Source organism: Oncorhynchus mykiss, chromosome 5 (assembly GCF_013265735.2).
Source record: "Oncorhynchus mykiss isolate Arlee chromosome 5, USDA_OmykA_1.1, whole genome shotgun sequence".
Classification (NCBI taxonomy): Eukaryota; Metazoa; Chordata; class Actinopteri; order Salmoniformes; family Salmonidae; genus Oncorhynchus; species Oncorhynchus mykiss.
In genome coordinates, this window is record NC_048569.1 from 16,471,658 (window position 1) to 16,484,890 (window position 13,233).

Consider the following 13,233-nt stretch of genomic DNA (forward strand, 5'->3'; position numbering starts at 1 on the left):
AGAGCAAAAACTAAGCCATGAGGTCAAAGGAATTGTCCGTAGAGCTCCGAGAGGATTGTGTTGAGGCACAGATCTGGGGAAGGGTATCAAAAAATGTGTGCAGCATTGAAGGTCCCCAAGAACAGTGGCCCCCCTCATTCTTAAATTGAAAATGTTTGGAACCACCTGATGGTCACTCAGAGCTCTAGAGTTCCTCTGTGGAGATGGGAGAACCTTCCAGAATGACAACCATTTCTGTAGCACCCCACCAATCAGGCCTTTATGGTAGAGTGGCCAGACGGAATCACTCCTCAGTAAGTCACATGAAAGCCCTCTTGGAGTTTGCCAATAGGCATCTACACAAGATTCTCTGGTCTGATGAAACCCAAGATTTAACTCTTTGGCCTGAATGCCAAGCGCCACGTCTGGAGAAAACCTGGCACCATCCATACGGTGAAGCATGGTGGTGGCCGTTTCATGCTGTGGGGATGTTTTTCAGCAAAAGGGACTGAGACTTATCAGGATCGAGGCAAAGATGAATGGAGCAAAGTACAGAGAGATCCTTGATGAAATCCTGCTCCAGAGCTCTCAGGACCTCAAACTGGGGTAAAGGTTCACCTTCCAACAGGACAATGACCCTAAGCACACAGCCAAAACAACACGAGTGGCTTCAGGACAAGTCTCTGAATGTCCTTGAGTGGCCCAGCCAGAGCCCGGATTTGAACCCAATCAAACATCTCCGGAGAGCCCTGAAAATAGCTGTGGAGCAACGCTCCCCATCCAACATGACAGAGCTTGAGAGAATCTGTAGAGAATAGGAGAAACTTCCCAAATACAGGTGTGCCAAGCTTGTAGCACAATATGCAAGACTCGATGCTGTAATCGCAGCCAAACGTGCTTCAACAAAGTACTGAGTAACGAGTCTGAATACCTATGTTGTGTCATTTCAGTTAGCAACAATTTCTAAAAAGCTTTCTTTGCTTTGTCATTATGGGGTATTGTGTAAACTTTTGAATCAATTTTAGGATACGGATGGAACGTAGAATATGGAAAAGGTCAAAATGGTCTGAATACTTTCTGGAGCCACCAAGTGTCAAAACATTTCATTACACCATAGGTTACATGTCACTGTTATATGTATTAAATTACCATTGTAATTGCACACACATTGATGTCTGCCACACACCTACCCCAATATGCTCTTGCTGATGACTGGGACAAATGGACAAGCCACCCTCTTACTGACATTAGGGCATATGTGACTGGCTTGTATGAATAAGGGCATATGTGACTGGCTTGTATGAATATGGGCATATGTGACTGGCTTGTATGAATATGGGCATAATGCTTGACGTGTCAATAGTATTTCAGTCCAAGTCGTGGTACTGAAAGGGTCATAACGCGCTGACAGTATTTAGATTTAAAATAAGCATTAAACGATGTAAGAAAACAGCTTTCAAAAAGGAAAATTCTTTGGTGGTAAAAAATGGAATGTTGGGTTTGACACTTCCGTGTCACCACAGGTATATATGGGTCAAGACACTGGGTGTCCAGTGTTAGACAGTAACAGGCTGCCCTTCAGTGTCTGTTGTAAAGGACATGCTGCACAACACCTGGGATTTTAAACCAAATAACAGTATTAAAACAGAACTGAGAAATAGTTGAGCATGGGCTTGTAATCAAGCTTCACATTGTCTACAAGACTGTCAGTAAAGTGGAAAAGCTGCAGGGGTGTTTGTGAGGGTAACCATGTGCTTACCGGTCTAGATAACTCACATTTCCAGCCCAGTCAAAAGCACGATTCGTTCTATTTCCACCCTGAAAATGACAACGCCCATTTAGTGTACGAGGCGTTTGTAAACAGGTTGTTCCCCTCCCCACTGACCGTCCTGCGAAATCCTTACTTGATAAATTCAATTTTGCTAAGCTTTGCTTACCATTTACATTGAACAAATCACAGTATGTACTTCATTGTGAAATGAGTAGCAAAGAGCTGCATTGGACCTTTAAAGCATAGCACTAAACAGTAAGACTCGGCTCACCTCCCGGTGGTGAAAGGTGTGAATTGCAAACTCAGCAATTTTAGCCTACAGGTTTGTGTATGTCCTCTAGACAAAGGTACATGTCCAACTAAGTCTCCAGGGTGAGTAAAAGAGCAAAGCAGTTGTGAACTGAAATAAGTGTCCTGTATTGGTAGAGCATGACTTGTGACATTGGCTCAATCCAGGTCACCTAATCAGGTGGGCCAGGGACAGAAACTGGAACATGAGGGGAGCCATACCCCTGGTTACTGTTAATGATGTTTGAAAGAACCATTCAGAATTTGTAGGATATTAACTGGGTAATGAACTCCCAATGCATGCAAGAGTAACATGCTTTGAGCTGGTTGTTGAATAACTTGTATGTAGTGCCAAATACCAAACACTTCAAATTCACACATCCACTCTTATGCAGTCAGTTAAGGAGTCTTTTGCCACTTTATTCTGATTTTGTTAAACAAAAGTGGTCCACATGGGACAATTCAAAATGCAAAATAAAGGCAAGCCACAAATGAAACAAGTTCAGACACAGGACAAACCGTTCCCTAAGGGAGAGGAATGGTAAAAAAACTAATCTCAATATTAGGGAATATTTTTGATTCTGGGGAGGGGAGAGATCAAGGGGAAGTAAGGAGAGGTTGATGCTTAGAGCTGCATGGAGGGAACAAGGGAGGAAAGGCTCAACGCTGGGTGAAGGAGGGGTGGGAGGGACGCTCAGAGCTCTCCGCAGTCAGCGATGGCGACCTTGGCGGAACACTTGCCGCTGCTGGAACCCTTCTTCTCCATGCTAGCGATGATGTTGAGGCCCTCGACCACCTTGCCAAACACAACATGCTTGCCGTTCAGCCTAAAGACAGAAAGAGGTAAGAGTCAGTGGGTACCAATGCTGAGGGGGTATGGCAGTGTCCTTCCTGAACTAGCAGACAGGATTTGTGAGGTTTAAGGCAAACAAAATGTTTGTAGCCATAGGGCTGTGACAAATATGGACTTTGGGGTAACGATTGCCTGACAAAGGTAAATGTACAACCACTCAAAATAGACATTCTCTTGCCCTTCTCCCTGGCATGTTACCCTAGTAGTGGGAACTACAGCAGGACCAGGGCTAATGTGTCAACTACAACATCCTGAAAATAGTATAAACATTTTAGTCTTCATCCATAATCACTGGTAACACCATTATATAACTCCAAAAACAGCCCTATTGCTTGGTGAAAACATTCAGGCCAATGGTGCACTTCCCTGAAGGACACTACAGTGTGCTGCCAGTGTGGAGGAAGTATCTTGCCAGTCAGTTTGATTGTTGGTGTTCGTCACCAGTCACTTCAGAGCATTAGGCTGTTTACACAGGCAGCCCAATTCTCAACTTCCTTCTACCAATTGGTCTTTTGACCCATTCCTTTCAGATCTGATCATCAAAACGAGTGATAAAAAAACCCGAACCAATCTGCCTGTTTAGACAGCACGAGTAGTGCACGCATGTATCAGAGGCACCATTGAAGGGGCTGAGGAGTGTTGGAAGGTTGGACTGCATCAGTTGTTGCCATTAGGCAGTGTCGTCACAACCACAAGGCTTGGAAGACCATCGTGAGAAACATCACTTGCAGAATGTAAAGGTGCATTAATTTCTACTGCATGTCAGTGTCAACTGCGTGTCCGCATGCCTCACCAGTCAGTGTTCGCAGTGCAGATAAAGAACTGGGACCCGTTGGTGTTAGGGCCAGCGTTGGCCATGGACAGACAGCCCATGCCTGTGTGCTTCAGGGTGAAGTTCTCGTCAGCAAACTTATTGCCGTAGATGGACTTGCCCCCAGTTCCATTGTGGTTGGTGAAGTCTCCGCCCTGAAGGTAAGGAAATATATTAATATTGTCACATGTCATGACACGCTCACTTACAAGCCCTTCCCCAACAACGCAGTTAAACACAATTTTGCACCAAAAAAAGGAAATCATTACATAAACATTGCCTAGCCTACATAATATTGTATGTAGGCTAAGCAATCAGGACAGTCAGTGAGATCAGGGTCATTTTATTTGTATAACTCGCTTTTTTAACCATGCCACTGGAAAGGATCCTGTTTTCTAAAAAAATACTGGGAGTGTTGGAACTGCAGTGTTGCCATTTGGCAACGTCGTCATAACCACAAGGTTTGGAAGACCATCATGAGAAAAACATCAGCTGCAAAGAACCTGTGTAAATCAGTCAATTAAACATATGGTGGGTGGGAGTCCAGCACTGGGCCTGGTTGCAGCCGTCAGCTATGATCAGATCAGAGCCTGTATTCAGAAAGCGTCTCGGAATATACACGTTGATCTAGGTTCAGGTCATAACCCCCCGCTCACCTGGCACATGAAACCGGGGATGATGCGATGGAAGCTGGAGCCCTTGTAGCCAAACCCCTTGTCCCCAGTGCACAGGACACGGAAGTTCTCTGAGGGAAAACAGGCAACGTCACGATCAGTGACTGCATAGCAGCTTAAAGGCATAAAGGTTGCATCAAGTCAAAATGCAGGGGTTCTCTGATCATTGAAATATCAAACTGAAAAGGTTGGTTTCAAGTACACTTCATTATATCTTTGAAAAAGATTTGATGTAGAAGTCGATGCTTTTTGGGGTGATAAAGCATCGCAGCTACATTAATTACTGAAAAGTAGAATCATTGAGTCAAACAGATTGGCCCATAATGTTTGACATAACTAGAATATGGTCGCTAGCTAACCACATGTGCATCACAACCCCAGTCTGTCTATTGCAGAGGCAGCAAATAGGCCATCTCTGCAGGGCCTAATTCACAGGCTGTCAACACGGCCACGAGGACTAACAATAGGCAGGGGCCCCACTCTGCCGAGTAAACCCATTCACAGCACAGCGGGCCACACAATGCTCCTGCTTACTTATCGGAAGCAGACCTGCCCTTTTGAATTTACATGCATCAGCAGTTCATTGTATATCTGGGGGGGGCATGAAAGAGGCACCTTTGGAAGGGGCTGAGGAGCGTTGGGAAGATGACTGCATCAGTTGTTGCCATTAGGCAGTGTCGTCACCACCACAAGGCTTGGAAGACCATCGTGAGAAACATCATTTGCAGAGAATGTGTGAATTATTCAGGCAATTTCAATTATTGAAGCCGTCTTACCTGCAGTCTTGGGGACAACATCTGCAAAAAGCTGCAAGAAAAGATGGCTTTACATTAGCATACAATCAATGAGGAGCACAAACAGCATGCAGAGAAAGCCTTTGACACTGAACATGAGGGCAAGGCAGGGCTGGAAGGGAACGACTTAAAGCACTGACTACAGGAACCAAGGCAGACATGGGCAAGACCTTTGGTTCAAGGTGTCGTGTTCTAGATTCACTCAGTTAAGATCCACCAGAAGTCCCATGTGAGAACAAGACTGGTGTTAGCCGAGGTGAAGCTACAGAAGCTCATTTCCAACCTATCATGTGACAGTCCGTTGCAATAGACTAGCAAACATCTTCAGGCAATGATGTCAGAATCAGAGCAGTGTGCACCATCTCATATTGCCTTATACAATACAACTGCTCACAATACATCAGCTAACCACTCATAGTAAAAGTTTAAATTATACTTTTCCTTATGACACTAATCTAGGATCAGTTAACACATTTTGAATGCATTAGGAGGGATGGGAAGATATTATATTCCTGACAAGTGTCAACATCTGAAGTGATAACAGCAACATACAGGCCCCTCCACAACATGCCTTTACTGCCAATGGGCAGCTACAGTGCTGGGAGGGCCTCTGCATGGAACACCATGCGCCAGCCTACACAGCAGCTCTCCTCCCTCCTAGCCCCAGACACACCCACATCTGGAGCCAGTACTTTTCCACTCAGGAACAAGTTCAATGCAGAAGGGAAGTCACCAGTTAACACAGCCACAAAGTCAATGGCTAAACCCCACCTATTTCTAATGCTTGATTTTTACAATCTAACCCCACTGCTGACCTTGTCCAATCTTACAATAGGACCAAAGTGCAAATGTTTGTTTTAATGAATCTATCATAGACCATTGACTGTGATAAGGCCAACCCACTCCACCGCTAGAGCTGACCAATGCTGAAGGACCAAGTGGCCAAGCACCATAAAGGCTTATCTAAGGGCAGTTGTGTCCCATGGCCAAATGATCCCGAATCTTATTGACCGAGCTTTACAGCCAACTTGTTAGTTTGGCAAGCACCAACAGGCAATGCCTGTTGCTGGCGTCGGTATGGCCTCTGCTCAAACAATGGAGTCTGCTACATGGACACGTGCTCCCTCCCACAGGATGACAAAGGTCTGAGATCAAATTGTACAAAATGCAGAAGTCAGCCCTACAAGAATCGCCACTAGTCACTTTTGCCGTTTGGAAGGTAATGTTGAATCTGATAAAGTAGGAATTGCATTTTATTCTCCTGGATTTCGTTGAGGCCTTGCGGGTGGACAAGCGTGTCTTCATGTCCACGTGCTCCTGGAAGGGGCAACAACCGGTACACGCGTGCAATCTGGTGCCAACGCTGCACCTACAACTTTAGTCAACGAAATCTCGAGATTTCATTTCATAAATATTAACGTAACGAGATCTCGTGAAATTAATGGGCACTAGGGATATGCAGGGGCCTTGGGAACCAGGGCCTTGTTTGAATGGAACACAATTATTGAACAGTCGCAAAGACAATAGCAGCAATATTTTACCACATGGCCAGATGACTGAACATGTCTGGCATTTAACAAAATACAGCTTACTTAATAACGATGAATACCGATTGTTCTGGTATGCTGCGGTTATACTGAGGGCGCATAGGCCACATACTCCTTGGGCCATTGCAAATATGGCTGGTAGACAGCATTAATATAATTCAGATGCATCAATCTAAATGTATTCACATTTTAACGATTGTACTTAATCAAAGCATGGGCTGTGGGCGAATGCTTTTTGGTGCGTTTTGTCTCCTTCCAAACCTGCATCCCCTCCTTTTTCAAAATGGCATCTGGCGCGACGAAAAGGGGATGCTGAAAATGGCGACCGGCTAAAATTGCATGTGCGGTGACTAGCTAGCTACAGCACATTACCTAGCTAGTTATGTTAATCGAATCAACGTAATTACAACATTACGTTCACATGTCTAAGACTGCGGTAAACTGTGACTAAGTTAACGAAAGCGATGGACATTTTACACCATCATAGCAAGTTTTTCAAACTCTGCTTCCGAAAGAAATGCGATTTAGTTAAGAGTACCGGTATGAAAATGCAATACCGCGTTAAAGGCCAGTCAACGCTAACAGTAAATAAACCACAATCAATTGACAGTTTAAAATGTAGGCAAATCAAGCGAGGTACGTTAGTGTTCGTTAAGTACGAGAAGAGTTAAGCTTTCAATGAAGTTAAAGTTGAATTGTTCGTAAGGTAGCTAACATGTTAGAGCACGTGGACCTCTGACAGCATCCCGAGTGCAGTCACCTACCAGGCAGCGAGTTAGAATAAACCGAACGAGAAATTTACAATTATTTTAAAAGTTCAGTTGAGCAGAAAGTTAATTGAGTCCAAAAAGCCGATCTGCTTTACTCCTTACCTCCATTTCAATCCTTCCGGCGGGGGTATCGCCGATAGTGATGTCGAAGTAAACTCTGGGGTTAGGCATGATTGGGATTAAACTTTATTTTTTTGTGAAACTACACGAGTGCAGACAGTAGATACAAGGACGGTGCCGCAGCTGAATCGGAACGGAAATGCTGCCGTTTATACGAGATATATATGCGCACCAAGGGAAGCCCCCGGAGGCAATGAGAACCAATAAGAAGACTGGGGCTGCTGAGTGACATCGGATTTAACCAATTAAAGGTCTTGCGGCTGAATAAATTAGAACAATGGTCACTTCCCCTGCACACCCGTTTGATCAGCAAGGTTTAGGGGACGGACTAGTGATTTACATCTCGATTGGCCCATTGTGGTTCATACATATGACGATATAGCATTCTGCCCAATGCGCTGCCAGGGGAAATGTGGGTGTGTTCTGGTGGTGGCGCGTTGGTGGATTCCAGGGCGTCTCCCGCCGAATAAAATCGCCATTATGGCTCAAATATAAATGTGAGTTATCAATGGATCTGTATGGTGCAACGGGTCGGGAATGGCCTGTTTCTCTCGATCACCGCTGGACAAAGCGCTCACGGAATGTATGCGACATCATCACGAATGATTGTAATAAAATACAAAGCTTTTATGTTGCATTGTGAATAATCTTCTGATTGTCATATTTGAAAAAGTGCTGTGTGTGTGTGTGCCTGCGTGATGCCACAGCATGCGTTGGGGGCCACGCCTGAAATGTTGCGGATGAATCGATTGTATCGGGTTGCTGACTCGAGCCTGAGTTCTGCTGAACATGGAATGACATCAGGGTGTTTCCTGTAGCCTACCCTGCTACACCAGCTAGGGGGACCGAATACAGTAAATAGAAAACTAGGGAAACTTGATCATTCAGAAGTTACATTTTTTACTTAGAAAACGGATGGAAAATATGGAAATCATCTTTAGAAAAACTGGTGTGCAGTTAAATAGGACAATTCAACATTTCATTAATTGTATTATTAACTGACATTAGCCTCTAAGCATCATCATCTAGAGAATAATAAACCATTAAAAATTCTTACATAGCATGTGCTATTCATGTCTCACATAGTAACCATGGCCCATATTCACAAAGCATCTCAGGGCAGGAATGCTTATCTAGGATCTGGTCCATATAATCCATATAATTTTACTCATTATGATCAGAAAATGTGTGAATACAGGCCCCCATATGTCTTCTGACATTATGAATGACACATTTCCTAACTCATAGCCTCTGTTAGTTTAAACACATATAGGACAGATGTGCACAGCTTCACCAACACTTTAATTACTCTAATAACAACAATATTATCATGATTATAAAAAAAAATGAATTGGATACAGATGTTCTTAAACTAAACATTGCACATCCAACATCTGGTGCTCTAAACAGTTAGGCCTACAAACCAATGACAACCTCAGAGGGGTGGGAACAGACAGATAGTCCCCTCAGGCTAAGGACCCAGAGAGAGGAAGCATAAAGGCTGTTTAAACCTTGGAAATTGGTGGTTTTAAATGTGTGTTACTGGAGAGGAAGAGAGAGGGAGGAAGGAATGGAGGGAGAATACACATTCACTCCTTGACATATGGGAAACACATGGTGAGCATAATCTGTCCACCTGTCCTCTCTCCATCAATTCACAGGAGTTCACTTGAGATGCTTCGATCCATTCCCATGGTCTTGAAAGTGTGTGTATATTTGTGCATGTTTAAATGTCTCTGCAGTATAGTTATAAAAGAGAGACAGAGAGTGAGAAGGGAGGAGTGCCAGAGACAGATAAGGGTGCGAGTGAAGGTGAGTTCCCCATGTCTGGCTTCTGACACACCCTCTCAGGGAAAAACAAACCATTCAAACATCTAGTAGTTTCCTTATTTACCAACTGGCCTGATATGAGACACCTCTCTGTCTCAAAAATCCCTCCCATCTCATTTTGTGTGCTGGCTTTGTATGACCTCATCTGTATAGAGACATTAAGGTGTGTACTGTTGGCATTACCCAGGGCCCAGTTTCCTGATGGAACTTGGCTTAATGGTTTTATGTCTGGAGCAGACCAACTGCTTCATTGCATTTTGGTACACCAGAAGTACATCCATTTACAATGGAATGCTGCAGCGCGTTTGTTCTGTGTTGTGCATACATTGGATTTATCCAACATGGGCATCAAATTGTATGCGTAGCAAAAGATGAATGTTGAACTTTTGTTGCTCATATATCAAGTAACAACTTTGGATTACATAATGACTGCAGAATGTATTATGCAGCATTGATGCAACGGCAATGTTGGTCTGTTCCAGGCGTTAAATTATGCACATTTCCTACAACATCGAATAGGTAACGCGTTTCCCAAAACGCAACGTAGATTGAACGGTCGCTAAATGAATCATTGGAGCACTTGTCGATACCGATAGGATCGAAAGAACGGGAGCGCTGCTGTCAGATCAGCTTTCTCCATCCAAATCTTACTTTAACATTATAATTATTTCACAATACTGACGACGGATAAGCTGCTAGAGAAATATTACCGCCTACTGCTGCAAATATTGACGCAGCTTATTCTATTTGGCACATCACTAAGCACGTTAGGCTACACATGAACTATATTGACTAATTACAGACAGTAGCCTAGCCTAAAAGTAGCAAAATAGAACTCGATTGAACATTAAATATATTTGAATATGACTATAATAGGTCTATAGCCTACTTTTTATTTGAATAGTCATCTTGGTTTAATTTGGAAAATGTTCATACGTTGCTTGTTTGTATCAATTGCAAAGACATTGGCAACTTAGTATTTGTATTCAACTTTGTACTGAAGTTTTCGGCGGTCATAGAGATGGATAAACCATGTGATTCTATGATTAGCGAGATCGGTGTAATAAAGTGACGCGGGAGGGTAAAATATTCTAAGCACTTAGCTGTTCTACTAGCGGTCGGAGGCAGGCGATAAATCAGGCCTATGAGCGTTTAAGTGCAATGTTAATAACGATGGTTTTGGGAAAAAGCTCAATAAATTTAACTATTCTCCTATGAAGGTTCTAACGATTAATTTAGCCTTCGATGCTTTTCGGAAACCGGGCCCTGGTGTAAACACTACATATCTTCATTTCAGCATTCATAACTCCCATTTAGAATGAACAACAACAACTCTTAGTTTTATTTATGACACTAAGTAATGTAATGTCATGTCAGAGATCCACTGTCTGTTTCTCGTTTATTGACAAGTTCCACAATCATAAATACACAATGGAAAGTCAACATAACACTTAATTTTTCTGGTTTCTAAAAAGGTCCTTTAAAAAGTTGAAAATCCTTCGGCTTGTGATTTTTTAAGAACATTACAGTTATAGTGGCTGGCCAGTGCAGGCAGTCCCAGTTTTCACTGGATTATTATTTTTTCATTTATTTGATGGATCCAGAGTGCAAAGGGATGCTTTATAATGAGTCTAAAAACACTACAGTCTTGACAGAGTTTCCAGACAGAGAAAGTAATGTCTGTCTCTCACTACCCTCTGCACCTTCCTGTTGGTCTGGTCCACAGAGGGTAGGGATGGGCAGGCATGGGGTAGAAAAACATGAATCCCTCTCTGTCCCGTCCCCTCCCCCCTCTCAATAGGATGAAGCTGTCCCTAAACGAGGAAGAAAGTGAGTCTTCAGTTGTTCTCGAACAGAGAGAGCAGGTCATCGTTGCTGTTGCTAGGTAGATCTGGAGGACCTAGGTAGGACAACAGCTCATCTGGATTGGTCAGCTCAGGGAGAAGCTGGAGAGGGGGAACAAAGAGAAAGAGAAGGGAGAGAAAGTGTTATTGTTGTTATTGTTGCTTTAACGTTTTCCTTCGCTTTTCATGCCAATAAAGCGTCTTGAATTAAAATAAATGGATTTTGAAAAAGCAGAGAGAAAGGGGTAGAGAGAGAAAGAGAGAGAGAAAGGTTTGTTTGTGGCACATGGATGTGGCAAAAAACAAGCTCTTTCCAAGAGTGAAGGTAGCTTCAGTTCGACATGCCCAATATAACTCAATCTACAGTATCGCTGAACGAGCAGCTAGCTGGCTTTCTGTGTGGTTGCCTTACGGTTGTCTAACGGTTGTCTTATGGTTGTCTTACGGTTGTCGAAGTAGAATGATCTGTGGAAGTTCCTCCCCTGCAACCGGTTCACCCCGTCCCCAGTGAAAGAGGGAGGGTGGGGGTTAGTATAAAACCACCCACATGGGCCCAGATCCAATGTCCCACCAGCAATATCACTTAGGATGTATGCCCAATATAGGACTTGGTAATGGCATCGCATGCATCACATGTACACACTTAACTTAAACCTGCATGAATCATAACCACTTCCTCATTGGTGTTGCATTTTCAAACCAATGTGTACCTTACAGATTTGCAAAGTGGATGTTTTCTATCGCAGCGGTTGCCCAATCTCACAAGGAGAAAACTTGTTTTTGCCATATCTGTATCGGCTATCATTGTGTCTAGAAAATATCAGTTATCGGTATCGGACACCATTTCCATATGGGTGTGACAGGGCTAAGGTGGTGACTTACGTCCAGGGTGTGATCCGCTCCCTCTCCTCCTCCCGCTCCACCCAGGCCGAACGAACCCTCCGTCTGCAGCCGGGCATTCTGGGTATTGGAGTTCCGCTGCTGCATCTGTCCGCCAACGCCGCCTCCGATACTCTGGTTACCGTGGACACCCTGCTGGTGCTGCTGCTGTTGTTGCTGCAGGGCATTATGGGAAGGGTCCATACGGCCAGAGTGGGACATCTGATGGAGAGCGAAAGAGAAAGGGAAGAGAGGGATAGGAAGGGAGAAAGAGAACATTGAGTTTCACATTGTATGATGTTATTTGGAGGTTACGTTCAGGGCAGGTGCGAAAGAATCCTTCACGACTTTTTCTCCACAGTCTGTGTGTGTGACAAGAGAGAGAGAGAAGTGAAGAGGAGGAATGGTGGATGCTTTGTGCCCTCTCTAAAATACTTTCTTGGACAGCTGAGCAGCTGTCTGTGACAGGCGTGAGCGCCTGCAGGTGTGTGTGTGTGTGTGTGTGTGTATGTGTGTGTGTGTAAATACTGTCTCCTCCAGGCCCAGTCAAAAGGCTCTTCACTGTACACACAAGCCAGAAGGGCTTGACAGTCACTCTTAGAGAACTTAGATAAATACATCACTTTATATAAACGTGCGCACGCACACAAAGTAGCCTCACGCAAAACTAATGTAACATGGTCAATCAGCTGATGCCTTTATTCAAAGCCACTTACGGTGAACACAAACACACGATATTCACCCTACTCAGGATCCACCTAACTGCCGTTTCCAACTGTACCATTGGAACCACAGCAAGACAGTGTTTGTGTGTCTCTGATTTACTACTCTACTGTGTCAATGGTTGAATCTCAAATGGCACCCAATTCCCTATATAGTTCACTACTATTGACCAGGGCTGTAGGGCTCTGTTCATATGTAGTGTACTATAGGGTATAGGGTGCCATTTGGGACGTACTCGATGTGTGTAATTGGAAGCACGAGATAGTCATCTGATATTGGACACATTCTCAGGAGATACTCCATTACCATACTACTGCTACTTTTAGTCACTGCCTGTCAGACACTTTAAG

At 43.9% G+C, this 13,233-nt stretch overlaps 2 protein-coding genes and 3 non-coding genes across 13 annotated transcripts in view; all 5 read right to left on the reverse strand.

The window, feature by feature from the left end:
* Positions 1-2,432: 2,432 nt before the first annotated feature.
* On the reverse strand, positions 2,433-7,921 carry ppiab (peptidylprolyl isomerase Ab (cyclophilin A)). The gene is made up of 5 exons (XM_021601941.2): positions 7,590-7,921; positions 5,153-5,183; positions 4,359-4,447; positions 3,685-3,857; positions 2,433-2,865 (listed from the first exon to the last, which is right to left on the reverse strand). The coding sequence occupies exons 1-5, from the start codon at positions 7,656-7,658 to the stop codon at positions 2,733-2,735; spliced, it is 495 nt and encodes a 164-aa protein (XP_021457616.1). The 5' UTR covers positions 7,659-7,921; the 3' UTR covers positions 2,433-2,732.
* LOC118964764 lies at positions 3,540-3,621 on the reverse strand. Its single transcript, XR_005051957.1, has one exon. It is a non-coding gene; the product is annotated as a small nucleolar RNA SNORD35 (small nucleolar RNA).
* Positions 4,120-4,199, reverse strand: LOC118964765. The gene has a single exon (XR_005051958.1). It is a non-coding gene; the product is annotated as a small nucleolar RNA SNORD35 (small nucleolar RNA).
* Positions 5,022-5,103, reverse strand: LOC118964763. Its single transcript, XR_005051956.1, has one exon. It is a non-coding gene; the product is annotated as a small nucleolar RNA SNORD35 (small nucleolar RNA).
* A 569-nt stretch (positions 7,922-8,490) lies between the features above and the next one.
* The window catches only part of zmiz2 (zinc finger, MIZ-type containing 2), a 36,680-nt gene continuing 31,937 nt past the window's right edge, over positions 8,491-13,233 (reverse strand). For 7 of the 9 annotated variants that reach the window (XM_021601930.2, XM_021601928.2, XM_021601934.2 and 4 more), the window contains 2 exons: positions 12,164-12,382; positions 8,491-11,383 (listed from right to left, as the gene is read on the reverse strand). In XM_021601930.2, the coding sequence (XP_021457605.1) occupies positions 11,276-11,383; positions 12,164-12,382 (327 nt within the window). In that variant the 3' untranslated portion in view covers positions 8,491-11,275. Of the gene's footprint in view, positions 11,384-11,693; positions 11,764-12,163; positions 12,383-13,233 lie in introns of all 9 variants that reach the window. The other 2 variants (XM_021601935.2, XM_021601932.2) reach the window with 2 other exon arrangements.

Excerpts from the sequence above, each read along its gene's own strand:
- ppiab (XM_021601941.2), bottom strand. The coding sequence starts at position 7,658 with ATGCCTAACCCCAGAGTTTACTTCGACATCACTATCGGCGATACCCCC. Across the intron at positions 4,448-5,152 it reads TGTTGTCCCCAAGACTGCAG|AGAACTTCCGTGTCCTGTGC; the intron begins GTAAGACGGCTT and ends GTTTTCCCTCAG. Across the intron at positions 3,858-4,358 it reads TCCCCGGTTTCATGTGCCAG|GGCGGAGACTTCACCAACCA; the intron begins GTGAGCGGGGGG and ends CCTTACCTTCAG.